The following is a 27,394-nucleotide window of genomic DNA, read 5'->3' as shown; positions in this document are numbered from 1 at the left end:
CATCTAAAACTATCTTAGGAACCATGTGACATATAAAATTGTCCCTAAACCTAGCATAGAAAAGTCTTTTAAATTATCACCAAAAAAATATGATCTCGCCCTTTAAAAAAAAGTATGAACATTACATAAGTTAAGTTCAGTCTTTTTGAAACTATGTTTGCAACTTAAAATCAACATTAAGATAAAAGTAACAAAGTGTTAACACACAGAGGTGTATAAAATCCATTTTCTGAGTAACACAGACAAGTGAATAAAAGTAAATACAGAGAGTCATGACAACTTTTTTAATAATGTGTCTATTTTTATATACTACAATGACGGGGATAAATTTTGAAAATGTTAATAATCAGCAGCAATGATAGACACTTGCAGAAGGAACCAGGGAATGTTCACTCCCCTACCCTTTCCCACAACTGTATTTCTAAAAATTTTTTTAAATTTTTAAAGATTTTATTTATTTGACAGAGAGAGGGACAACGAGAAAGGGAACAAAAGCAGGGGAAGTGGGAGAGGGAGAAGCAGGCTTCCCACTGAGCAGGGAGCCTGAGACCAGGCTCCCAGGATCCCAAAGATCATGACCTAGGTGAAAGCAGATGCTTAACAGGTGAGCCACCCAGATGCCCCTATATTTCTGAATTTCAAACATCATAGTGGCTTCATACAACATGGCTGTACTATAAACCTTCACATGCAAGAAATGTACTTGCTAAATGATTTGCCCATGGGCCGTGAGACTCAGTGAATGGTAACAGCTACTAACAAAGAAAAACTCATTTTTTTAGCTACTTAGCAAAAAACAAAAATCCCACAAGTATATAGAAAGCATACACAAATAAACAAAGTACACCCAAATAATAAAACTGCTGAGACAGTTTATCTGTAAAATCCCCAAATTCAACTACTCATTAATGTGAATTTCATAAGTATGAAGTACTGAATTAAAGTTGAGAATGTCACAATGTATTACGTGAAGTTTTAAATAATAATCAATACAATCAGCTACAACACTGAGATGATAGCCTACATAAGTATACGGGGAAACATTAATGAAATAAATGTATTTATTAGATAATACAGCCTTTCTTTTACTAGTCAAATTATAATCCAAGTTAAAATCAAACAGACTCATTTTAAAAACTTTTCTGAACTGAAAATTTGTGGTCATAAAAGTAATGTCACCTTTTAAATCTGAATGTAAAGCATGTTCAGGGAGTATCAAGTTTCGACGCGAAGAAATACCTCCAGTTAGCATTCTGTATGAGGTGCTATCACTTTCAGTAAAAGTGTTATTATTTGCAAAGAAAAACCATATCTAAGAAATGTTTTTAAACTCTAGAGAAGAACATGCCTCCCTCCCCACCAAAGAATACCTCCTTTAAAAATAATTTTAAGTGATTAGTAAAGAACTTTCCCAGATCTTCTGCATACTAAACCTAAAGGAAAAACACTGTTAAGACTACCGATAGGAGTACTCCTTATACTACCACTGACTAGACAATAGGATAAAGTCCATTTTTGTAAAGACACACAGTGTATATGCTGAGGTTAAAAATTTCCCTAACAAATGAACAATATATTAGGTTTGCAAGCATGTCAATTCTCTGCCACTGTTTACAACCCACCTTTAAATATTAAACTTTAATTTTACTTATTTAGGAAAATTTATATAATTCTTCATAGCACAATTTAAAAATAACTCCACTATTAATGCAAACCCTTTATTTAATCACAGGCTAATTTACTCCTGACAGAAAGTAAATTCCACTATTTTCTGTGAGGCTTTATGAAATTGCCATCATTTTTAATTAATTCTTAATTAAAATATATTACACCACAGCTTCTACCCATCTCTCTTGATATTCTAACATAATCAATTCAAGACCATTTACATATCATTAATTAAAAGCCTTCCTTTCTCATCCTTAAAATCATAATGAGGCTCTATTTCTCATTAGCAGCCTTTAAGGGATAAAATAACAATAGAGTCAAGAATGAATGGTAATTTAAAAAATAATAATAATTTATGCCTTTAAAAATTATATAGTGGACAGTGTGATTTTCAGGCTTTCTCAACTTTGGGGAATACCTGAATTCTTTCTCTCTGTTTTTCAACACTGAGCAACAATTGGCTATAATTTGAAACTAATCTTCAAAAGATAAAAATTGGGGGTATAGCTCAGTGGTAGAGCATTTGACTGCAAAAGATAAAAATTAGTTAAGTAAGAAACAGCATCTTTGAAACCAGGAAAAACCAAATAGATTTCTATACCTGGACAATGACAAGTCCTACCATGAATGCTACAAACAAGTTAGTTACTATAAAAGAGTGAAAAGAAGACAATTAACATTACCTTGTCTTCATTTCCATTTTATAAAATTGCCCTCACTTTTCAGAAATGTAACCTGAACCCTCTTTAAGAACCTTTGCTTTTAAAAGGATTCTTTCTTCCAACTGAAAGCCCAATGTTAACATCTCTTAAATCTTAAGATGTAATTAGAAAAACGTAATTGAAATTTCTATCTCTATGCATTTCTTACTAGTTTACCACTGTCAGAATGAAGTATCTGTGGTACATGAAGAACTGAAAAAGAGAAGCTCGTAGGAAGTTCTATAATTAACTCCAGAGCTACGGTATGTTCTACACATTCTTAAATGAGCTGTGATATATGCTGGCACTATAAAAAGTTATCATTTATTGGTAATGAAAGGTAAAAATTAACCACCTATTCAATGATTTTACCTCTTCTAGAGGCTTTAAAGCCAAATACAGCTTGAGAGAAGATTTATAGTAACTCATGACTTTTAACCCACTATTTTCAATATTTTAGCTGTAAGTTACAAAATTAATACAACCTCAACTACGATTACTTTTATGATTAGTATAAAATAAAATTTCATTGCATTTCTTCTGCTTTGAGAAACTGCAATGGTATTGCCTTATGCAATACAACCCCCCCCCAAAAAAAGACTGACTTAAACCTTAATTTGTTACAATTTTCTGGGTTTATTATTTATAATTATCTTTCAAGGCCAAACTATGAACATAAGTGGGAACCAAGTGAGTATCAAAATGTGACCAAAAAAATAATACCACATAATAGAGGCAAAATAAAACCAGACTCATGTCTTGGAAATTTTATGCAGACTTGTTGTCACCAGCATTAACTACATCTAGGTGCTTCATATCAGGCAAATCAGACTTATATCACTGTCTTCTGTCGAATGCAGGTGCTCCACCACAACTTGTCAAGACAGCCTGTCTGAATCTTCACACGTCAGACAGAATCACAGCACTTGGTGTTTTGGTCTGTTGACAGCAATTTATTTTGATGTGTTGTCACAACATGGAATTCTTCAATGCTCTGCACCATGGTGCCAATAAGTCCCACTGTACTTTTTCCTACTGCTAGATGCTACAGGTTTAGTAACGGAGAGGGCAAAGTTTTGCCTTACTTTTAAAAACCCCTTTATTAAAGGTCTAAGGAGTTAATTTGAAAGTGGGGAAGAGTGCTAAATGGAAAAAGCATCTTCGGCCACTCCTTAATCCCAGCCTCCAACATCCTGTTTAATATCACAGCCAAATAATTTGGGTGAAGCATAGCCAGGAAGCCTGGCGGGAACCAGGGACTCTCAAAATCCTAAAAGTAAAAAATCAGAGTCGTACATCCCAAGGCTACACAATAGCTTGGACTGCACATCCAGTGTGGTCGATTGTTTTCTCTGCTCTTTCACAGGGCTCGTTCCAATGCCATAGTAAAAACTTCAGCAGAGTATGGTGCAAACATTTATTATGTACCTACGTGTAAAGCCTGGCACTAGGGGATACAGGAGCATGAGATGATGAATGGGAAGAGATTTCTTTTGGGTTTTTAAAACTACATTTTCCAGAAATCTGTACAAATTCTACATTACTCCTTGAAGAATGCAAAATACAACTTACACAGGAAATAATTTTTAAAAACACTTAATGAAATGTAGAAGATAACAGTCACAAAAAAGCTCAGAAGTTTTAAACTTCATAATCTTTTCTTATACTATATTTTAACTTTAAATTAAAAGCTTTTATCTGAAATCAGTTTAAAAATAAATATACAGGATTATACTAGATACACGTTTACATTCATGGATAAAGATTTGTCAATATCTACATCTAAACCCTTTTCTTAAAAACAAGGAAGATAATCCATAATATTTGCATGTTTCCTATTTCCACATATTTCAAATTCTTGTATTATAGCTAGAATCAAAAACTTCAGTTAAAATATAAAGATCAACACTTTCTTGAAAAATTAAAAAGCAAAGCATTAGCTTTAGATTTGGAATTATGTAGTGGAAAATCCAAGATTAAAGAAAGTTTTTGTCAAATTGATGACATTTCAAACAAGCTAGTATATGCAATGGAACCAAATAATAAAATTCCTCTTTGAAAAAAGGTGAACCACAAGTATAAGCACAACTTTAAAAAAAAAACAAGTATGACTACATAATAACAAATATGTAATGCTCATTTTCAAACTTTATAACTATAAGAATATTTTATAGCTATAAGCAGGGACTCTGGTACTACTTAACATCTATAGCTACGGCACACTATAGTCAGAAGACCTTATCTCCATGGAACTCCATTATTATGTTTTTTAATCCAACAATCCTTATATCTTCTCTGTAAGGTAAGTGGGCAGTAGAGTAAATGGTATTTTTTTTAAAGATTTTATTTATTTATTTGAGAGAGAGAGAGACAGCACACACATGTGCACAAGTTGCAGGGGAGGCAGAGGGAAAAGCAAAGACTCCCTGCTCAGCAGGGAGCACAACACCGGGCTCTATCCCAGGACCCTGAAATCATGACTTTAGCCAAAGGCAGATGTTTAATTGACAGAGCTGTCCAGGCACCCCTAGTAAACAGTTCTCTTTACAATTTGCATAAAAAATAAATAAGACAAAAGATGTTACTGACAGAATTAAGGCTGAATAAAAGAACTCTCAAACTTACAATGTTTCCATTAAATTATATTCTACGAATTCTTAAATTAGGTAAGTCTAGTAGGGCTGCCTTTTGGCACAACTCTAGAAGGCACCATTCACAGAGTACTTTATAAATGGTCCAATCTGGAGTTGTACAACTCAGTAAACCTGACACTAAAGATAGCTTCAATGAAGTTACTCTGTGTGTGTGTATGTGTGTGTGTGTGTGTTTCTTCCAGGGGGGGAAAAAAAAAAGAGGTCTATCTATGGCACAAATCTTAGTCAATTCTATAAGAAGATTACATTATCACATCAAACACAAGTATCCTCTAGCCCACCTCCAAAGCCTCTGGGAAAATAAAGCTTTGAATAGTGTTTTGAGTATGGGACACAAATACTCTTGATGATCTGTTGCAGGTTGATTTTTAGCTAGTAAGTATGACAAGTAAACAGTAAGTGCCTATAATGCAATATGTGCTATATATCCAGAATGCATGTCTAAACTACTTTAAAGAAACCAGTCACACTGACACATAAAGTCTACATGTAACCTTTACATATTGGCACTAATAATTCCAGACAACACAGAACAATCTTCACTCTGGTTTCATGATGGACTTTGGAAAGAATGGAAAACTAAGTGGAAATGTAGTTTTAAAAAAATAGTTTGTGGGGCACCTGACTGGCTCAGTGAGTTAAGCCTCTTGCCTTCAGGCTCAGGACATAATCTCAGGGTCCTGGGATCGAGCCCCACATCAGGGTCTCTGCTCAGCCGGGAGCCTGCTTCTCTCTCTCTCTCTGCCTGCCTCTCTGCCAACTTGTGATCTCTCTGTCAGATAAATAAATAAAATCTTCCTTTAAAAAAAGGTTGTTTCTCACTTAACAGGTGAAGGGCAGCTACACATGAACAGGTATATTAACCTGCAGAAAAATGACAATTTTTTCATTTGGCTTTTTTTCCAAAAATAGCCCCAAAAGCCCAACCATCTGTTAATCTAAAAAATGAGACATTAAAAGAAGACAGAGAATTAAAGAGCTGGTAAAGAGAATGGAGATCTATTTCAAAGATGATAAGGCACAAAGACTATGGAGGGAGGAAGGAGGAGAGAGACAAAGGAAAGATTGAAAACTTGAGGACAGTGATAAACCCTGAACCCAGTTAAAACTAATATAATAAAAATAGAGCTAACTGGACCATGCGTGGGAAGATTCCGGCTCTAATCTTTATTCCAGTTTGCAACTTACTTAAGCAAGTGACCTTAGGTAAATCCCTTACTTAGCCGCTCTAATCCTAGTTTCCTAGTTTGTAAAACAAGAAAAATGCATGTCCCACCTACATCAAAGGTTGTCATGAGGGCTAAATAGATTATATAAAAGCATTCTGAACAGTATAAAAGTACCATAACAATATTCAAGAGCAACTTAAGATAACTGAAAAAAACATCTATTACTTTTAGATCTCTCTGGTTCAAGATAGCCCACAGAGCACATGTGTGTCAATCTCCCCCCTTCCCTTCCAAATTCCCACTGATAGGATAGCAAAGGGTATAAATCCACTGAGAAGGGAGGAGGCGCTGCAGAAGACCAGATTCTGATAAATTTCTGGAAGACAAATAGCAAATGAGACTGCACTGAGAAATACACCATAGTGGAGAAAACCCAGATTAAATAATGAGAAAGAGTTGCAGTGGAAGTAGGAGTCTGTTTTCCCAGTAAAGACTGGGAGATGCTCAAAGCTTGGATAGAGAGCAGCAATGGGAAATGGGGCAGTAAATTAAAAGATGTAACACCTGGGCCATTTGGTCCCTCCCAGTTTCCAACACATACTTAACCACTGCAAAGAATATCTTTTGCCCCTCGGATAAAGCCAGACAATTGTTTTCCAAAAATTAAAATGTAAAAGGAGGGGATACTAACTTCCTCATATTACATAATGAAAGTCAAGAAAGACAACCTAATGTTGATGGAATCAAAGTTAGAGAACAGATTATTCATGGTGGAAAACTAACCTGTAGCAGAACTAAAAATAATAACTATAACTTATAAAACTGGAGACGAAGTGGAGGAAAGGAGGTAGGAGATAGTATAAATAAACCAAATAGTTCACCATGAAAAAAACTACATACTTAGTTTAGAAATAAGGTAGGTAACCAGATAGATGAAATGAAATATGCTCTCTAAAGAGTGAGACTATGGGAAGGATAAAGAAGAGGCTACAGAATTTTTTCAACTGTGTAGGGAGAGTACTTTTATATTAAAATTATCTGCTAACTATTTGAAAAAGATTCTTTTGAAAATGGACTGACCCAGAAAGTTAGCCTGGGGGACATAAAATCTGGCTACCTACTCTTAAGTCTTTCAACCTTTAGAAAAAAACAGACATAATTCTTCAGGTCTTAAGGAAAAAATTATCTTCCTAAGCACACCAGTAAGGAAAAAGGAATGGAAGTGAGAAATAAGAATGATTTTATCTTTCAGCGCTCTGATAAAAGATGAGTCAGAAACGAGGGGCTGTAATTCCCTAATCCTTCAGGCTGAAGAATGGCAATGGGGAATAGTGTTTTCAACCTCAAATTCCTATTCTGGAAGTTGTTAATCGGCTTGAATGGTGGATGGCTTAATTATATAAGGACCACATTAATGTCTCAGAGGAGGGAGAGTGATCTGATAGGAGGTTTTAATTTGAAACACTCTTCATAAAATTAAAAATGAATGCCAAACAGACTATAATCTGTGCCTCTGTGGAGATGTAAAAGTCCAATACAGCTGTAAGAATACTAGTGTGATCAATTGGGCTTTAAGGCCAAATTGATCCACTACTAGTCAATAATCATGAATATTACTCATTGGGCACTCAAAAGGGAGTAAGTAGTCTCCATTTCTGTTTTAGCTCGTAGGTCTTTCTATATGTTGTTTTCAGGCAATTAGAAGAAGTGCCTACATTTGTGAAAAAAGAACATTTTCAGACTATTCATGCCTTCTGGAATTACTCTATAGGACTAAAAATCCTGGGAGCCAAGTATATCTAGGTTACAGCACTACACTTAAATAAAAGAGTATAGTTTGGGAATATGTGGATCTATTCTGTTCTGTTCTAGAATTTTACTAGCAATTTAGCATTCAAAAAAAGGTGAAGGACCAAAGTGGCAAGTTCAAATCTATATAAAGTTAAAAGCTAACAAAGACAATAGCTCTTCCTAAAGTATATAGAAGTACCATAACAGCAAGGTCAAAAATGAAAGTGTCCATCCTTGGGGGACAAATTCTATCTGCTAATTTTGATCCTTTCATGGCTTTCTAGGATCCAGGACCACTATTGACAAATATGTTTGCCTTAGTTGTTGGACTCTACAGCAGTGCTGTCCAGAAGAATTATAATGCAATCCATACAGGTCATTTTAAATTTCTAATAGTGAAGTTTGAAAAAGTAAAAAAGAAATAGATAAAATTAATCTTAATAACATATAAATTCAACATATCCAAAATATTATCATTTCAACATGTAGTCAATATTCTAAAACTATTCATGAGATATTTTATGCTGTTTTCAGTTTTTTAAACTTGGTGTGTATTTTCAATCATTGCTCACCTCAATTCAAACAAGCCACATTTTAAGTCCTTAATCACCACAAGTGGCTAGTGGCTAAAACACGCTCACTTGAAAAGTTCTCCTCTCAATTGACAGGCATGACTTAATGTCAGTTCCCAAGTCAACTGTAGTTGCCTAATATCATACAAGAACAAGCAGGAGTCCTCTTAGTTGTGATATAAAAGGTCTTCCTATTGAAAGAACCAATTGGATTGATGAAATGAACACACTTGTTTGCCGCCACTCCTAACTGAAATCCTACCACAAGGATGATAAAAGGGGAGGGGGAGCACACAAATCTCCAAGAAGAAAGAGCATTAAAACAGACAAGAAAGAGCCCCATTTTGTTCCCAGAACATCAGGAGCCGGACCTACAGACAACCCCACTTTCTTCTCTTCCTTTCTAGTAGGATATTCATACAAATCTCTCAGAGGAACTGACCAACCTAAGAGATGCAGATCTGACAGCTGGATCTACACAATGGTGTAGAACTAAACCCACCATTCTACAACAAAAACTACCAAAACCAAGAAGCTCCACTCACACACAGTCAATTTTCAACCAGCTTTTAAGTGCGTGGAAGCTTATTCTTCCATTCTCAAGCATTTACTGAGAGCCTACTATGTGTCAGGCACTGTTGTAAGCAGTGGGATACAGTAATGAACAAAACAAAGTCCCTCTCTCAAGGAGCTTACATTCTAAAAAGAATAAAGACAATATACAAAGGCAGCATATATAACAGAAGTAGAAATAAAGCAGGGATGGAGAATAGAGTGTAATGGGGCAGGGGAAGGAGGAATGTTGTTTTAACTCAGTATGTCAGGAAGAGGGTCTCTTATGAGGATAGATTCCAGCACAGGCCAGAAGGAAGGGTGGGAACCACACAGCTATCTGAATAAAGAGTATTCCAGGCAGAAAGCAGAGCAAGTATAAAACCCCTGAAAGAAGACTACATTTGGCCTACTGGAGAAACACGAAGAGGCCAGTGCAGCTGGAGGCAAAATGAGTGGCACAGAGTGATGGGAGATAATATCAGAGAGGTTGAAGTAGGCCACAGCACACAGGCCTTGAAGACTCTAGTTACGGACTAAATTTTTATTTCAGGTAAAATGGTAAGCTGTAAGAAGAGGAGTGATATTATCTGATTTATGCTTTGAAAAAATCACTTTGCCAGTTGTGTGAAGAAATGACTGTAGGGTAGCATGGATGGAAGCAGAGAGATCGGCAGGAAGGCCATTGGAGTGGTCAAAGCAAGACATAAAGGTTGCCTGACAAAAGGAGGAAGAAGTGAAAAAGAGTAAGATGTGGGTTATGCTTTTGTTTTTGCTTTTAATAATCTCAAACTTATAAAAAAGGTAGCAAACAAAAATAGTACAAAGAGCACTCATACATCCATTACCAGATTCAGCCATTTACCTATTACCAACACTTTACTCCTATCAAGTACATACATGCATGCATGGACACACACACACATAAACACACACTTATATACACAAATTTTCTTTTTGAACCACTTGAGTGTAGGTTACATATATCATGGTTCTTTCCCCTAAACATTCAATATTTCATAAAAATGCAATATTCTCTTACACAATCACAGTGATCAACTTCAGTAAACTTAACATGATACAATGCTTTTATCTAATCTACTGTTTATACTCCAATTTTGTCAGTCGACCCAATAATGTCCTAGCATTTTATACCCTCCATCTCAGGATTCAGTCTAGGATTGGATCCTACATTTAGCTCCCAATCTCTTTAGGTTCCTTTAATCTGGAACATTTTTAGAACACCTATGATACTGACATTTTTGAAGAATAAAGTCCTCTCCCCCCATTTTAAAATTAGAATGTTTCTCATTTAGGGTTTGTCTGACATTTCCTTGTGATTAGATTATGTATTCCCAGTGATGCATGGGTGATGTTGTAATCTTCTCACAGTATCACATCTGGAGGCACAGAATGTCCATCTGTCCCTTACTAATGCTGTTAATTTGATCACCTGGTCAAAGTATTGTCTAATTTCTATGCTGGACTACTAGTGTTATTTTTTCTCCTTGTCACTCAATCTCTGGGAAGACACTTTATGACCACAAATATTCTACTCCTAAACAAAATTTCCCCCTATATTAAAATTTGTTGATGATTCTTGCCTGATCCACTCTTAACTATAAACATTATGAAAAGATGATTTTCCAACTCTAGTCTTTCCACACTTACCAGTTGGTCTCTGCATTTGACTGTTAAGAGCTCTCCCTCTTCACCCATTTATTTATTTATCTATCTGTCCCTGATTAGTACTGATTCATGAATTTTTATTTTTTCCAATGGTTTATAATTCATTTCTGTATTTAACTATTTTGGAGCTCAAACCGTCCCAGATTTGGCAAGTGGAAACTCTCCAGACTGGCTCCTATGTCCTTGTGACATGTCCTGATCATCTTTTTCAGCATTTCCAAATATCCTTGCATAAAAAGATCTCCAGGATTGTCTTACCCCTACTTGCCCCAGCCCTAGAATCAGCCAGTTCTCCAAGGTCCTTGGTTTTTAGTTGGGAGTGGTATTAAAGACTAAGACCTAGTTAGTAGTCGTGCACATTGCTACTGAGACGTCTTTGCTTCTTGACCTTTCAGATTCTGATTTTTAAAAAACAAGTGATCTTGCTGATGGAGTGAATACTGGCTGTAAGAGAAAAAGAAAAATCACAGGTCCCCAGGGCTTCTGGCCTGAGCTACTAGATGAGTGATGTTGGCCTTTACTAAAATGAGGAAGGGAAAGTTTACAGAGAAATTCAAGAACCCAATTTTGGATATGCTGATTTTTGATGTTTATTAGATATCCAAGTGGAGATACTGAGCAGGAAACTAGTTGAGCCCAGAATTCCAGGGAGAGGATCAAAGTGACAATATAATTTTGGGAAATATCAGCACACTAATATTTAAAGCCAAAGGACTAAATGAATAAGCAGATAAAAATCACCCGACATTTGAGGAAATGTCCCTAACATGAAAGCTAGACCAAAACAAACAGAAAAATATACATGTAAGAGGGAAAACAGACAATGCATATAACAAACAAAAAACAGGGGAAAAAAAAGACTAAAATAGCCTCAGTGGTACCCTTGAAGATAGGGCGACCTGTGTCTATGCAACAGAAGGGAGGGAGGAGGGGAGGAGAGGATGAAAGAAGGATTTATTTAATTCAGGACAAAGGTTTCAGGTAGGGCTAAGCAAGGCAGATGTCTGAAGGGAAGAAGAGAAGTAAACACATTCAACGAAGGGTTGGCAGTTCCCAAAGGGAGTTTTGGAGAGTATCTGTATACTTTGCCAATGGCGGCCTACTGTGGGCTGTGGGAAGCCTGCTCGGGGGGAAGAGAATATTCACGGGTTTCGGTGGGGTGAGGGGAATAGAAGGGGGTACCAGAGCCTAAGAAGGGGAAGAAGATGGTGAGGACGTAAGACTAGGAAGGTGAGGCAAGCAGTAACAGGAGGTTAGTTATAATCAGGGAGGACTGATCTAATAATTAAATATATTAAGTTAATGGAAACCAGGTTTTACACTAGCAAAAAAGGGAGATACAGACATGAAACAGGAGAAAATTGGAATGAACTTTGTAGTGTTGAAATGGATTCATGGTTTTCTAGATAAACAGATATGATATTGATTAAAATTTGTTCTCATTGTGTGTGTATGTATGTGTTGTGTGTGTTGGAGGGGGTATTCCCTACATTTTGTTCATGGAGGAGACCCGGAAGCAGCAACACCCAATAGCAATGAATGAACCTTATACATAAATCTTAGTTTCTTTTTCTTTTTTTTAAAGATTTTACTTACTTATTTGACAGACAAGAGACACAGTGAGAGAGGGAACACAAGCAGGCAGAGTGGGAGAGAGAGAAGTGGCTTCCCACCAAGCAGGGAGCCCGATGTGGGGCTCGATCCCAGGACCCTGGGATCATGACCTGAGCCAAAGGCAGACACTAAACGACTGAGACAGCCAAGCGCCCCTAAATCTTGGTTTCTAAATGTCATTCTCCACTAAAAGAAACAAGGGATACTTAGAGAATATGGCTGATTCCAAGGCTGGGGCAAGGAAAAGATAAGATGGTTTGGAACCTCTTGATGGACCCGAATGTAAGGAATGGCTCAAGGAATAATGAAGATGTGTCAAAATGACACAGAAGACAGCCCATTAAGGGCTTTCACTGGCCATGAAAATTGCAGAGAAAATGGCCCCAACATTAATGAGTTGCTGACTAAATTATATTAGTCTGAGTCTCCTGTTATATAAAAAAAAGAAATCCTGATTTGCTTAAATGACAGTACTTGGGGTTTTCATTACTTGCAACCTATACCTATGTGCAAGATGGACCGGAGCGAAGACTGAAAGCCTTCGAGTCCTTGTATTGATCAGAAAGGTAAGAGACTGCCCTTTTCCGTCTGGGCTGCCGACATGCCTTCCAGACTGAGGAAGACCCAGAAACTTCGGGGCCACGTGAGCCACGGCCACAGCCGCATCGGCAAGCACCAGAAGCACCCAGGAGGCCGGGGTAATGCTGGTGGCATGCATCACCACAGGATCAACTTCGACAAATATCACCCAGGTTACTTTGGAAAAGTTGGTATGAGACATTACCACTTAAAGAGGAACCAGAGCTTCTGCCCAACTGTCAACCTTGATAAACTGTGGACCTTAGTCAGTGAGCAGACACGAGTAAATGCCGCCGAAAACAAGACTGGAGCTGCTCCTATCATTGATGTGGTACGATCGGGCTACTACAAAGTTTTGGGAAAGGGGAAACTCCCAAAACAGCCTGTCATCGTGAAGGCCAAATTCTTCAGTAGAAGAGCAGAGGAGAAGATCAAGGGTGTCGGGGGCGCCTGTGTTCTAGTAGCTTGAAGCCCTGTGGGGAGAGGTTCATTAATGCTAACAAGTGCTTTTCTAAAAAAAAAAAAGACTAAAAACTTTAAAGGCTCTTAAATAATCACTGGGGTAAGGCACCATGTTGATACCCACTAAAATAATAGAAAGTGAATGTGAAACTCAAGTGTGTAGATGGAAAACAACAAAGCAAACCTAGTCAATGAAAAGAGTCAAGTAATAGACTATATCTGTAATGTTTTACTTCTTAAAAGACCTGAAGCAAATATAGCTAAATGGATATTTTTGATAGAGCTGGAGGTTGTTTACTAGTCACTAACTTTCTGTATGCTTTCAATAGTTCATAAAACATATTTTCTTTTTTATTTTTTTTAGATTTTATTTATTTATTTGACAGACAGAGATCACAAGTAGGCAAAGAGGCAGGCAAAGAGAGAGAGGAGGAAGCAGGCTCCCTGCTGAGCAGAGAGCCCAATGAGGGGCTTGATCCCAGGACCCTGAGATCATGACCTGAGCTGAAGGCAGAGGCTTTATCCCACTGAACCACCCAGGCGCCCCCTTTTCTTTTTTTTTTTTTAAAGATTTTATTTATTTGATGGAGAGAAAGATCACAAGTAGGCAGGGAGTCAGGCAGAGGGCGGTGGGGGGGGGGGGGAGAAGCAGGCTCCCCACTGAGCAGAGAGCTGGATGTGGGGCTCAACCCCAGGACCCTGAGACCACGACCTGAACCGAAGGCAGAGGCTTAACCCACTGAGCCACCCAGGCACCCCAAACATAGATATTTTCTTAAAGGCTAATTAAGAAGCCACTAGGCAAACATTCTATCTCCAGCCAAGGAAGATCTGGACCTCATGTTTATCATCCAAATAAGGATTTAACCATCAGTTAAGAAAGAGTTTAAGGAATCAAGAAAGATAGAGACAATTCTAGTTAGTTTAATTAGAAGAGATATTTCTAAAAGATATTACAGATCTTTTAGAATTTTCCAGAGGGCCTATTCCTATGTAACTTGCAACACCCAAATCCTCACGCAGGACTGCCACTAGGCACAGAGACCACACCTCACATCTTTTTTCTTTTTTAAACATTTCTATTTCTTTTTAAAAATTTTATTTTATTTATCTATTTGACAGACAGAGATCACAATTAGGCAGAGAGGCAGGCAGAGAGAGAAGAAGGGAAGCAGGTTCCCTGCTGAGCAGAGAGCCCAATGCGGGGCTCCATCTCAGGACCCTGGGATCATGACTGGAGCTGAAGGCAGAGGCTTAACCCACTGAGCTACCAAGGTGCCCCCACACCTCACAACTTGAGCCGTAAAGGTGCGTGACTACGAGCCCCACCATTTGCCACCCACAAAAGCTAATATCTATGCCAGCTTTGACACTTTTGTTAGGAACAGATTCCATACTGTGCCATCTTCTTCACACTTTTCTCTCCTGAATTCAAATGACTACATCTAGTTGGCTGGGTCTGGATCAGATGCCTGACCCCTGGCTTCAAAAAAGATGAGGGCACTTGGGTGGCTCAATCATTACGTGTCTGCCTTCAGCTCAGGTCATGATCCCAGGTCCTGGGATCAGGTCTCCCTGCACAGTGGGGAGTCTGCTTCTCCCTCTGACCCTCTCCCTCTTATGTTCTCCCTCTCAAATAAATAAATAAAATCTTAAAAAAAAAAAAAGTGAGGAAATGGTTTTCTGGCTTGGAGACACAGAACTAAAAGTAGCATTTTCCCTAATAGAGGACAGATGTTTAAAAGATGCTGAGTAACTACATATATAAAAATATCCAAAAGTCCACTACAGTCTGAGATCATTGAAAACTGGCCAAAGAGGCCTACTTAACACAAGTAGAAGTAGGGTCAGGCATAGTCAGAATGAAGTGTGAAGAGACCTCATCAGGAACAGAGAATTACATGCATGGCTTACTGGGTACTGTAAAGAGCTATTTATTTCCACATACATACGAATGAACACATACAGAACACATGCACCGACTCACTCCTGCCCTGAAAGCTTAACATTATATCATAAAGTTTATTCTTTTTTTTTTTTTAAGATTTTATTTATTTATTTAACAGACAGATATCACAAGTAGACGGAGAGGCAGGCAAAGAGAGAAGAGGAAGCAGGCTCCCTGCCAAGCAGAGAGTCCGATTCGGGGCTCGATCCCAGGACCCTGAGACCATGACCTGAGCTGAAGGCAGAAGCTTAACCCATGGAGCCACCTAGGCACCCAAGTATATTCTTTTGAACAAAATGATCTTTTAAATTGGAAATCCTCTGAAAATTCTAAAACACTAACCTAACATCAGTCAATAGTAAGTTAGTATAGGGACGCCTAGATGGCTCAGTCGGTTAAGTTTCTGCATTTGGCTCAGGTCATGATCCCAGGGTCCTGGGATTGAGCCCTGAATTGGGATCCCTGATTGGAGGGAAGCCTGCTTCTCTCTCTGCCTGCTGCTTCCCCTGCTTGTGCTCTCTCTCCTTCCCTCTGACGAATAAATAGAGTCTTGAAAAAATAGTAAGTTAGGGCACCTGGGTGGCTCAGTGGGTTAAAGCCTCTGCCTTCAGCTCAGGTCATGATCCTGGGATCCTGGGACTGAGCCCTGCATCGGGCTCTCTGCTCAGCTGGGAGTCTGCTTCCCTTCCTCTCTCTCTGCCTGCTTCTCTGCCTACTTGTGATCTCTGTGAAATAAATAAAATCTTTAAAAAAAAGAGTAAGTCAGTATAGAATACTTGCCTCTAAGAGACAAACACTAAGAAAATGAAAAGTTTTACAAAAGCAAAGAGAAGGGAGGGGTCATTTGGGAATCTATAAAACTAGGCCTCCAGAGGGATGGTACAAAAATCAGGAAGCACCTAGAACGAAAAGAGAATAAGTGAGGAGAGGTTTAGAAGAAATTATGGGAATTTTGTTGAAGATAAAGTTTCCTTCCTCCACAAATCAACCCAGCATTCTAGAGATATCCAGTGATCCAGAGCTCCAAATGTTAAAGTAAACTTCATCATCTGATAGAATCCCTAGCTTTGGAGATTTTCTCATTCCTTATCTGTTTCTGTACTTAAAGACAAAAAGACAGCTAGTCACTTCAAATGTCCCTACTGTCTTGTTTTGAAAAGTATTAAAGTGTATTGAGTAGATATTTTAAACACACACACACACACACACACACACACATAAAAAAAGTATACATATGGTATACTGCTAGTAGAAATGTAGAATGGTGCAGTCCTCAAAAGGTTAAACATAGTTAGGTATCAATTCCACTCACAGGTATATACTCAAGAGAAATAAAAACATTATGTCCATCTGAAATCTTACATACAAATATTCATAGCAGCAATATTATAAGAGCCAAAAAGAGGAAACAACCTAACTGTCCATCAGCTGATGAGTAGGTATGTAAAATACACTCTATCCATACACTGGAATATTTTTCGCCCATAGAAAGAAAGAAAGCGCTGATACAAGTGACAACAAGAATGAATCTTCAAAACATTCTGCTAAATGAAAGAAGCTAATTACAGAAGACGGCATATTATATGATTCCATTTATGTGTAATATGCAGAATAAGCAAATTCAAAGAAATAGAAAGGATATTAGTGGCTGCCTGGGGCTGAGGTTGTGGGGGAAAATGAAAAGTTACTGCTAGGGGCGCCTGGGTGGCTCAGTGGGTTAAGGCCTCTGCCTTCGGCTTGGGTCGTGGTCTCGGGGTCCTGGGATGGAGCCCCGTGTCGGGCTCTCTGCTCAGCAGGAGGCCTGCTTCCTCCTCTCTCCTCCTGCCTCCCCACTTATTTGTGATCTTTTTCTGTCAAATAAATAAATAAAGTCTTAAAAAAAAAAAAAAAAAAGTAACGCGGGCACTTGGGTGGCTCAGTGGGTTAAGCCACTGCCTTCGGCTCCGGTCATGATCTCAGGGTCCTGGGATCGAGTCCTGCATCGGGATCCCTGCTCGGCAGGGAGCCTGCTTCCCTCTCTCTCTCTCTGCCTGCCTCTCTGTCTACTGTGATCTCTCTCTGTCAAATAAATAAAAAATAAAATCTTTAAAAAAAAAAAAAGTAACTGCTAACAAGTAGGTTTCTTTTTGGGGTGATAAAGGTGTTCTAAAATTGTGGTGATGGTTGCACAACTCTGAGGATATAATGGAAACCAGTGAGTTACATACTTTAAATGTATGAATTGCATGGTATGTGAATTATATTTCAATGAAGTATATGAATGGCATAAAAATAATAAGCAACCACCAGCCATTGTACCTACTATCCAGTTGAAGAAACAATCTAACAATCTTTTTTTAAAAGATTTTATTTATTTATGTGAAAGAGAGAGAGCGAGCACAAGCAGAGTGAGGGGCAGAGAGAAAGGGAGAAGCAGACTCTCTGCTGAGCAGGGAGCCTAATGCAGGGTCTCGATCCCAGGACTCCAGGATCATGACCTAAGCCGAAGGCAGACATTTAACTGACTAAGCCACCCAAGCACCCCTAACAATCTTTGAAAGAACACTGTGCACCACTCCCCAATCCCATCCCTATACTCCTTCCTTCATCCCCTTTAGAGTTTCATCACATTCATACACAAGTTCAGTTTTACATGTCTTTGAACATAAAAGGAATCACACCAGATGTACCATCAGTTCTGCTATAGTGCAACATACGCACCCCTAAAATCACGGAGCTATACAAAAATGGTGCCATAAACACCACAGAACTTATGGGGGGGGAAGGGGTCAGTGATATACATTAATAAAATAGTAGGAGTCTAATAAAGATAACCCAGTCTTATGCATGTTAAATGATTAAGAAATACATATGTAATACAATAAACAGAGCATATCACTTTGAAACAAAACTGAAGTTTGCTTAAACAAGTAGATGTTGCAAAGGTTACAACTTGTGAGCTACTAATGTGGTGGAAGAAGGGTATCTGAAATCAGAAAATTCTAATACTAGATGTGGATGGGTTGGGGGTGGCTCACACCAGACTCATTGAATTGAGGTAAGCTAAAGATGTCTGAGGTGTGTGTATTTTGCATATTCCTATGCAGCTCGTCTCAGATGGGTGTAGTTTTTTGCATTCACTCAGTGTTTCTCAAGGACAAAATCACACATAAGCAAATGTAAAATCTGCATTATGCCCAAATTATCCCCTAATACATCAATCATATTGGAATACTTCCACACTTTCCAAAACAAGCATTATAGCAGAACTGGTCATACTCTCTATGGTTCTTTCATAAAGCAACCCAGTTTGTTGTCCATTTTTCTATCACACTGTCTTTTTCTTTTTTGATTTTATTTTATTTATTTGTCAAAGAGAGAGAGAGAGAGAAAGAGAGGACAAGGAGGGGATCGGCAGGCAGAGGGAGAAGCAGGCTCCCCACAGAGCAAGGAACCCAATGCCGGACTAAATCCCAGGACCCTGGGATCATGACCCAAGCCAAAGACAGATGCTTAACCAACTGAGCTACCCAGGCAACCCATATTACACTGTCTTTTTCTTAATAACGTACAGCAATTCTTTATATATCCTAATAATAATAAGTTATCAGTGATTTACATTGCAGTATCTTCTCCCACTCTGTGGTTTACACTTTCATTTTCTTCATGTTTATGTTGAGGACCAAAATTCATTTTAATGTAACTGAATGTAACTTGATAACATAACTTATCAATTATTTCACTTATGATTTGTAATTTTTATGTTCTAAGCAATCTCTCCTTTCTCTGAAGTCACAGATACTCTATTCTCTCCTATAAGTTCTAAAGTTTATTTGTCCTTGTTCGATTGGGTTTTTTTATACTGAGATAGAATTGTCTTCAGGAATATGAAGAACCTACGCTATACTCAGAAGTATAGTTACAACAGAGTCACAAAGAGAACCAAATGACTACAATGAAAATGGCTATAACCAGAATTATTTGCTCCCCCAAAATCAGTACCAAGATAGAAAGTAGTTTAAGAGTAACTAATCAAAGATTGATCTATTTTATATTTCCCCTGTAAAAATAAATTTTTAGAAAATTGTTTCCCAAAATTAAACAATTACAGTGTATCTGCATTTGTGAAATCACCTTGTCACTAAAACTTATTTGTAATCCCCAAATCAATACGCAGGTACTTTAGTGGTCATGAAGATATGTACTTGCGTAGAGTAGAGAAAATTTTGAGTTACCAGACGTGCATGCTCCCAGCTAAGGTTGAGCAGGGCAAGGCTGTTCTTCCTTGTTCGTTTTCACACTGTAAACAAGTATCCTTTCTGCAGTATATTTAGTATCATGTTTTTCACACTTTTATGTTCTTTGTTGGGGATTTTGCTATATAAAATGGCCTTCCAAGCATAGCGTTGAAGTGCTGTCTAGTATTCTTAAATGCAAGAAGAATGGGATGTGCCTCACAGAGAAAATAAGTATTAGAAAAGTTTCATTCAGATATGATCTATAGTGCTCTTGGCCATGAGTCCAGTGTTAATGAATCAACAATATATATTTAATAAGGGTCTTTTTAAACAGAAATACATTTTATACAAGGTAATGCACTGATCGATTCAAAACTGTTAACATCAGAGTCTTACAAGAACCTAGTCCTTTATTTCCCTTAGGACTAATGGTTTAGGATTGGCTAAGTCAGCATTTGAAGTGACTTTACCTAGTGTAATTAACAAAATTCGACTCTAAAGTTGTAGAAAAGAAAATTAAGGGTACTACTTAGGATTCTGTTAAGCAACAATGTTTTAGATACTGTCAGTTCCACATTACTCATACTACATATCTTATGTCTGCAAAATACATATTTTTCCACTAGAGAAATGTTAAAATTGTAGACTAACAACAAAGTGTTTGAAAGTAAATACCATAGTTACTTAGTAATTTACCAACATCCAGAATCACTTACTTTGTCTTCAAGGTTCAAAAAATAGATTTTCTATCTAAATTCTATCTACATTTTACTATAAGTAGACTTTATTCCATATACCCAGAGATGAGATTTAATAACTCAATTTATAAACCACTAATATATAAACCAGAATAGAAATGTATTGATTTATTAAAAAGAGAGATGTCTCTTTTTGTTAACATAAATAATTTTGTATCTTACTCAGAGAACTTCATTCAACTCCTACTGTGGAGATACCTGGGAAATCAAATTAATAATCAAAAACTTGACAGGTCAAGCACAGAACTACAGTCCTGAAGATATTTAATAATGAAAGTAGACTGATGAATTGTTACTACCCTAGAACAGAAAACATATTTCTAATAATAACAGAGTATTAAGGGCTAACTAGACACTGATACCTACACTCAGGCCAATGCACTTGGTTAGTCCTTCTTGGAATAGCCTTCTTCCAGATCTTTTGAAGCCTGCTCATTCTATCCTTACCAGTCTCAGCTGAATGCTATTGCTTCAAAAATATCTTCTTAAAATAATCTATCTAATGATCTCTAATATCTTTCATCCCTCTGTTCACTTCATCCACCGTACTTTATTTAATCTTAAATTACCATGCTCAGTTACTCATTTAGTTGATTTGTCTATTTCCCCAACAAAATGTAAAAGCTCAATATGTAGCAGCTTATCTGTCTTATTTTATATTCCTTACATCTAGCACAGTGCCTGGCACACAAATTGGTATGAAGTATTTGTTGAATAAATGGCTAGGATCAATGATCATTTAGCAGAGATACAAGAGAAAAGAGTTAAAGATTAAGTGAGCTATTGGACAAAGTCAGTGTCTCCTTATTCCTTTATGTCACGGTGTCTATAGAAAATGGTAACATTTATGTAGCACACTAGAATAAAAAGGACTGCATGCCGACATAAGTGACCAGCACAAAAGGCTCCAGATTTCCCAGGGCCAGCCCAGCGGCTGAGGGACTAAGGCTCATTATCTTATACTGCTTGGAAAGCTCTAGATTACAATGGTTAAGATCTCTTCCGAGTCTGAAATTCTGATTTTTATGAACTCTTACAAGAAATATACAAAGGCACGTGGGTGGTTCAATCAGTTAAGAAATATACAGACCAAGGAATCTTAATTCTTAGCTATCTAATATTGGATGAAATCTGTATTTATAAATTACAACTTAAATTATAAATTGATTACCAATATATAGTATATGACCAACTCAGTCTTTACCATCTGTAATAGTTTTTTTTTAATCCTAAAGACTGATCTGAGAATGGACTACTAATATAACTCGTGATAACAAATACAGCAGAAGATAAGGAAGCTACATTTTAAAGGCCACTGGTCACACAAAGATGTCCAATACTCAATCTAGATAAAAACCCAAAGTCAATCTGTTCTTTTACATGTTATTTATCCCCTTATAACATGTAGAACCTACACTGACTTTGTTGACAAACCAGGATAGCGCACAGCCCTGACATTTCATAAAGTTCCTGTAATTCAAACAGAATTTGTAAAGGCTTCCCTCTAAGGTCATTAACTTTACTCACCAGTTACATTAAAACCCACATGTAAATGTGTGCAGTTTACTTTATGTCAATTATATTTCAATAAACTTATAAAAATTAAATAAATAAGTCTGAAGGTAATGAACAAAGTTATCATCACTAGTAATGTGACAGAGACACCATGTGTCTCTTGATCTAATCATTGAGGACGAAACATCACCCCTGTGATGTTCCTGCCAAAAATGTATAATAATCTATTTATAAGGAAACATCAAAAAATCCTGAACTGAAAGAATAGCCTCCAAAATAAATGGCCTATATTCTTTTAAAAATGTCAATGTCACAAAAAACAAAGATTAAGGAATTATTTCAGATTAAAGGAGATGAAAGAGACACAAAATGTAAATCATGTTCTCACTCTGAAACCTGGACAGTAATTTTTTTTTCCTTTTGCTACAAAACATGTTAATGGGAAAATTGATGAAATTTGAATAAAAGGTCTATAGATTATACAAAAATATTATATCATTGTTAATTTCCTGAGTTTGATAACTACACTATAGTTATAAAAGACAGTATCTCTGTCTTTACAAAATAGTCACTGAAGTTTTTAGGGTTAACAGTGCATTGTGTCGGGGCACCTGACTGGCTCAGTAGGTTAAAGCCTCTGCCTTAAGCTCAGGTCATGATTCCAGGGTCCTGGGATTGAGCCCCGTGTCCAGCTCTCTGCTTGGCAGAGAGCCTGCTTCTCTTCCTCTCTCTCTGCCTGCCTCTCTGCCTACTTGTGATCTCTGACTTTCAAATAAATAAATAAAATCTTAAAAAAAAAAACATGAAAAGGACAACAGTTCATTGTGTCAATAACTTACACATATTTCAGAAAAAAATATTGTGAATATGCATATATATGTCCCTATGTGCATGTTACACATATGTATGAATATACAAATGGTAAGTGGGAAGAGAAGAGAAAAATTCCAAAACAAAACAAAACCTGAGGGTATGTGAGTACAGAAAAGGGGGTTTTAAAGAGCAGATGCAAGCTCTGAAAGGAAATGCTAGAGAATTTATCAGTTCTAAACACAGAGACAAAATGTGAGAAAACTTACTACACAATAACATATACCACTAATTTTATTATGAGAAGAAGTAGAGAAATTCCTGATAAATAAACCTTTATCAGGAAGAGCATTTTCTTACATGTTTATAATTTTTATGGTCTTTTGTTAATAGTAGAGAAAACACGGTAAGAAATATATCAAAACATTGAAATCATACACTAATTTTCAAAGGAAATTCTTTTACTCCATCATTCACAAAGCTGCATAAAATAAAGGGAAGCAAGTTGTAAGGCAAGAAAAAGACGAGAATGACTTGAAAATTTTTCCTGTGCTAGAATAAAGTGTTTTATCTCATATAGACAGATACACCAATGGAATTTTGCTGACTGAAGACACAGCAGCCTAATTCAGCAGCCCAAAGCCCAGAAAAAATGTTGGCTGGATGCAAACAGAAAAGTACTTTAAAATCAAAAGCACATTCAAGGTATTTTATTGTTCATATTAATCTAATATTAATACATACAAAATACATTTTATCTAGCTCATAAGGAAATAGAAGGAGCTGTGTAAATTCAATTCAACAAATATTCATTGAAAGCCTAAATTAATTCTTAGTGCTCAGATTAGTGTTCCTGCTAAAACCTTTAAATGAAAGAAAGGATACAATATACATGTTGAAATGATTACTGTTAGTAAACACCCCATGAAACCAGGAAAAAAATTTCTCTCAAGAGAACCATTTTCTCCACTAGCAGTAGCCATCCCAACCAGTTTGTTACACTGCGGGGTTGGGATGGTGCTGATTAACAGATTTGTGTTTAGGAATAACAGATATGTTAATTTCCAGGGTTTCCCATGTAGTAAGGTACTGAGTAGGTATAATAATACAAACTTTTTATTGGCATAATAATTCACTATGAGACACAGAATTTAGAGTTACAAGACTAATAATACATGAAGTGCTTTCTGGATCAACATTACAATAGAAGACTTCCCAAGAGTTTCTTAGTGGAATATATATACCACCAAAGTACTTGCCTAAATAACTATTTATACCCTACTTCATTCTGTGAGGAGTTTGAGAGAGGAATCTGTAACCAGCCTAGTTTGGCTTCTTCTCATTATCTACACATCTAAGCTCTTTTACTGGCATCACACCCTTATTTATCTTTTCAGTATAAATTTCTGTGATGTTTCTTTGAAGTGGAATAGCTCAATCAGCAACATCACTGACTCCATAGTTAAAACAGAAACCAAATACTATTTGTTAAGATCTGGTGGTCTATTATTGCAGCTTTAACCTCAAATATCTTATAGCATTTAACACTATAATTGTTATTCTTATCATAATAATAATTGGAGTTAATGACAACAATAATAAATATGACTGAAACAATAGGTTTACTTGATTTGTGAAGTTTTGACTCCGAAAAAGGAATAAAAAATATATATATACTAAATGGATACATCCCAGAAATAAAGTGACAAAAATTAGACAGAATTAAATTTAATGAGTACACTTCTCTCTGATTTAAAAGGATGTGAAAATTCAGTTATGTGGGTCAAAGATGTTATAAACACATAGATAATTACCACAAATTCTAGCTCGTGGCATTTTTATCCCATTCTATAAACTTGGTTACATATGCCTTTCAAAATTAGGAATTATCTGCTAATACTCCATCTACTCTACATGTCTTTATCTAATTATATCCATGCCCAGGAAAAGAAAATGTTGCCTACACCGGAACTCTAAAGGATGAGTCAGTAAGGAACACAGATTGTAGGTAGTGAGACAATTATTATTGAGGGGAAACAACTCACATTTAAGTGCAAAGAAACCTCTTCCTAAAACAGAAAAGACTCTTGCTTCTTTAATTAATGTCACTTTGGGTCATCTAAATTTTGCCTCACAATCTAAAAATGTATCACCTTAAAATGAGAACAAAGAAATAACTGAAATATTTAAGTTGGGGCTGAATAGTGATTTAGTATCAAAATGGCTATGTGCAAGAATTTTTGGATTACTAAACAACAGATAAACAACTGCAAATACCTTAGGAAATAAAAAAGTTAAATGTAAATATACTGAATTAAGTATTTTTACAAATGGAAATAAGACCTGAGAAGAGTAAAGCTTGTTCTAATAATCTTTATAAAAAGTTAACACTAAAGCAATATATATATATATATATATATATATATATATATATGTTATTTAAAATAATCTAGTTAAACAATTTGGGAGCTGGCTTTCTTTTGAAGATGGCAGTTAAGGGTAATTTCATTAGAAAGGAACGAATACATATTTGTTTAGTTATATCCAAGCATGACTTTTAAGAGTCCATTAACTACCACAGCTGCTGTGGTAAATTCATGTATATGTGTTGGCAGGAACACATAAAGGCATGACATAGAGGAACAATAATTAGAAAATGAAAAAATATATTAAAGTTTCTGGTTTTGTGGACTTAATTTCTTTTCTCTTCCACCTTTTCACATTCTCTTCCCTCAAGTAGTTCCCAGGACCCAAAGAAATTTATTTAGCAAATATTTATTGAAAAATAAATCAAATATTAATGATCACCATACTGGTTTGTGTTTTTTTTTCCCCCAAGAAATGGGGAGAGGGGACTAAGAGGAATAAAAGACAGAAAAGTACGGGTTTAGGAAGAAGTCAGTGAATTTATAAGGAATATCAATGCTGGCTTGGAATATAAATTTCATTAATGAAGACTCTGAGAACTCGTGTGTAATTATAGACAAATGTACTAACAATCTTTTGAAACTCCACGGGAGGAAAATAGCCATCAGTGTATTTCATAATCCTAGATTTAAACAGCTTTTCTAACAAGCTGTCTGGGTAATTACTAAGCTATCTAAGAATTACTGTGAACTTTGTACCTTTTTAGTTCACTGACAGATGACTATTTGTTATTAGCTCAAGTAATAATAATGTATTAAAATGCTTGCTTAATATACAGAAACATATGTTTGCATTTAGACTACAATGAACTTTGTTCCCAAGAAATATATTGTGAAAAGTCACATAGAAATTGTGAATCATCAGTAGGGATAACAAAAATAAAATCAGTTGGTATTTCTCTCAGTCTGTGACAAATAAAAAAGTCGCCTCGTGCCTAGATACATATTCTAGAGGAATATTTCTTGATTTGAGAAAAATATTGCTGCTGTTGTTATGTTAATGCTTTCCTTGTGATCATAACTATAGCTGGAGAGGAAAGTTTATTAAATTCTCCTTAAGAATTCCTGATCTTTACAAACATGGTTAAGTGTGTTGATCTGATTTTCTAAGAATTAAATAACTCACCTTCAGTAGAGGTAAAGTAGCTCAGAGACCAAATCCATGAACTGTTAAAAAATTCTAATTGAGGAGGACATTCTGAAAACTAAAGTATGTTCAATAAGAGAAAGACTGAGGCAGAAAGAACTCTTGTCTCTTTCTTGTGTTATTTAGAGCATATAACTAATTCCAGCAGGTTGAAGGAGACCTCATTAAAAAATATTTATTGATTAGTAATTTAAATGTTACAGAAAATTTCTGCCACATTTCAACACTCTACTTTTTAATTCTAAATAAGTCCTTAAAATAGAACAAAGGTTTTCTAATGTAGCGGTTAATTTCAAAGCTTATTTTATGTGTCTTTTCTTTTGATATTATATATTAACATCTTGTAACATTTTTGTTAGTCACTAGGTTACAATCCTATTGATTTAGAAACGAACAGGAAAAAAAGAGACAAATGGTCGTTAGCATAATGGCAAGAGTGTGTTTTCAACTAAGAATTACTAGGGGGTAGTTACCATATTAATTAGGCAATCCATGTTCCTTGCAAATATAATATAAACACATGAAACCTGAACTTTTAAATATGGTAAACCCCGTATAAGAATACATCGGTACAAATTAGGAATTATATGTCTAATGACTATACAGTTCCTCTTCAAACACAGGCTCTCATAGTATTACACACAATTAAGAACTGACTAACACTTTCTGGTGCTTGCTAATCAAGAAAACCTCTTTGGAGTGGATGGACTCGAGTTATGATTTAAAGAAGGAGAAGGAAATAGTGAGCAGATAGGAAGAAAACTATTCCCTATATATTAGGCCTTACAGCCTCCCTACTGCAGACAATATATCTCTTTTCTTAGCCATAGGCTACCCACTCACAAGTCTTTACAACATCCATGGTGGTGGTAAGGAACAATTTAATACAACAGCCCGCCCCACAGAAAATTTCCACTCAACTTTAAAGGCTTGTCATATCTGTCCCATCAATTGGTGAGAAGAGATGAAAATGGATTCTCCAGAGCAATAGGCTTAATGCACTACCCCTGAGGTAGTAAACCATCCCACTTAGTGTAAATAGTTTTGAAACCTGGTGATATAAGTATAAGATCCATTTCTCATCTGTAAAAGCAAAGGCTAAAGCATATTAACTGCTATGGT

The 27,394-nt window shown here is 36.4% G+C and overlaps 2 protein-coding genes across 4 annotated transcripts in view; one reads left to right on the top strand and one right to left on the bottom strand.

Moving 5' to 3' along the window:
- Positions 1-27,394, bottom strand: part of PBX3 (PBX homeobox 3) — a 213,709-nt gene that overhangs the window by 143,533 nt on the left and 42,782 nt on the right. The window lies entirely within an intron of this gene.
- Positions 12,994-13,493, top strand: LOC101688199 (60S ribosomal protein L27a-like). Its single transcript, XM_045082409.1, has one exon. It carries the CDS (start codon positions 13,012-13,014, stop codon positions 13,456-13,458), a length of 447 nt encoding a protein of 148 aa, XP_044938344.1. The 5' UTR covers positions 12,994-13,011; the 3' UTR covers positions 13,459-13,493.

Source organism: Mustela putorius, unplaced genomic scaffold (genome assembly GCF_011764305.1).
Source record: "Mustela putorius furo isolate JIRA1106 unplaced genomic scaffold, ASM1176430v1.1 tig00000596_pilon_pilon_pilon, whole genome shotgun sequence".
NCBI classification, from domain to species: Eukaryota; Metazoa; Chordata; class Mammalia; order Carnivora; family Mustelidae; genus Mustela; species Mustela putorius.
The sequence above is the reverse complement of the archived record's forward strand: the minus strand, read 5'-3'. Positions and strand labels throughout refer to the sequence as shown.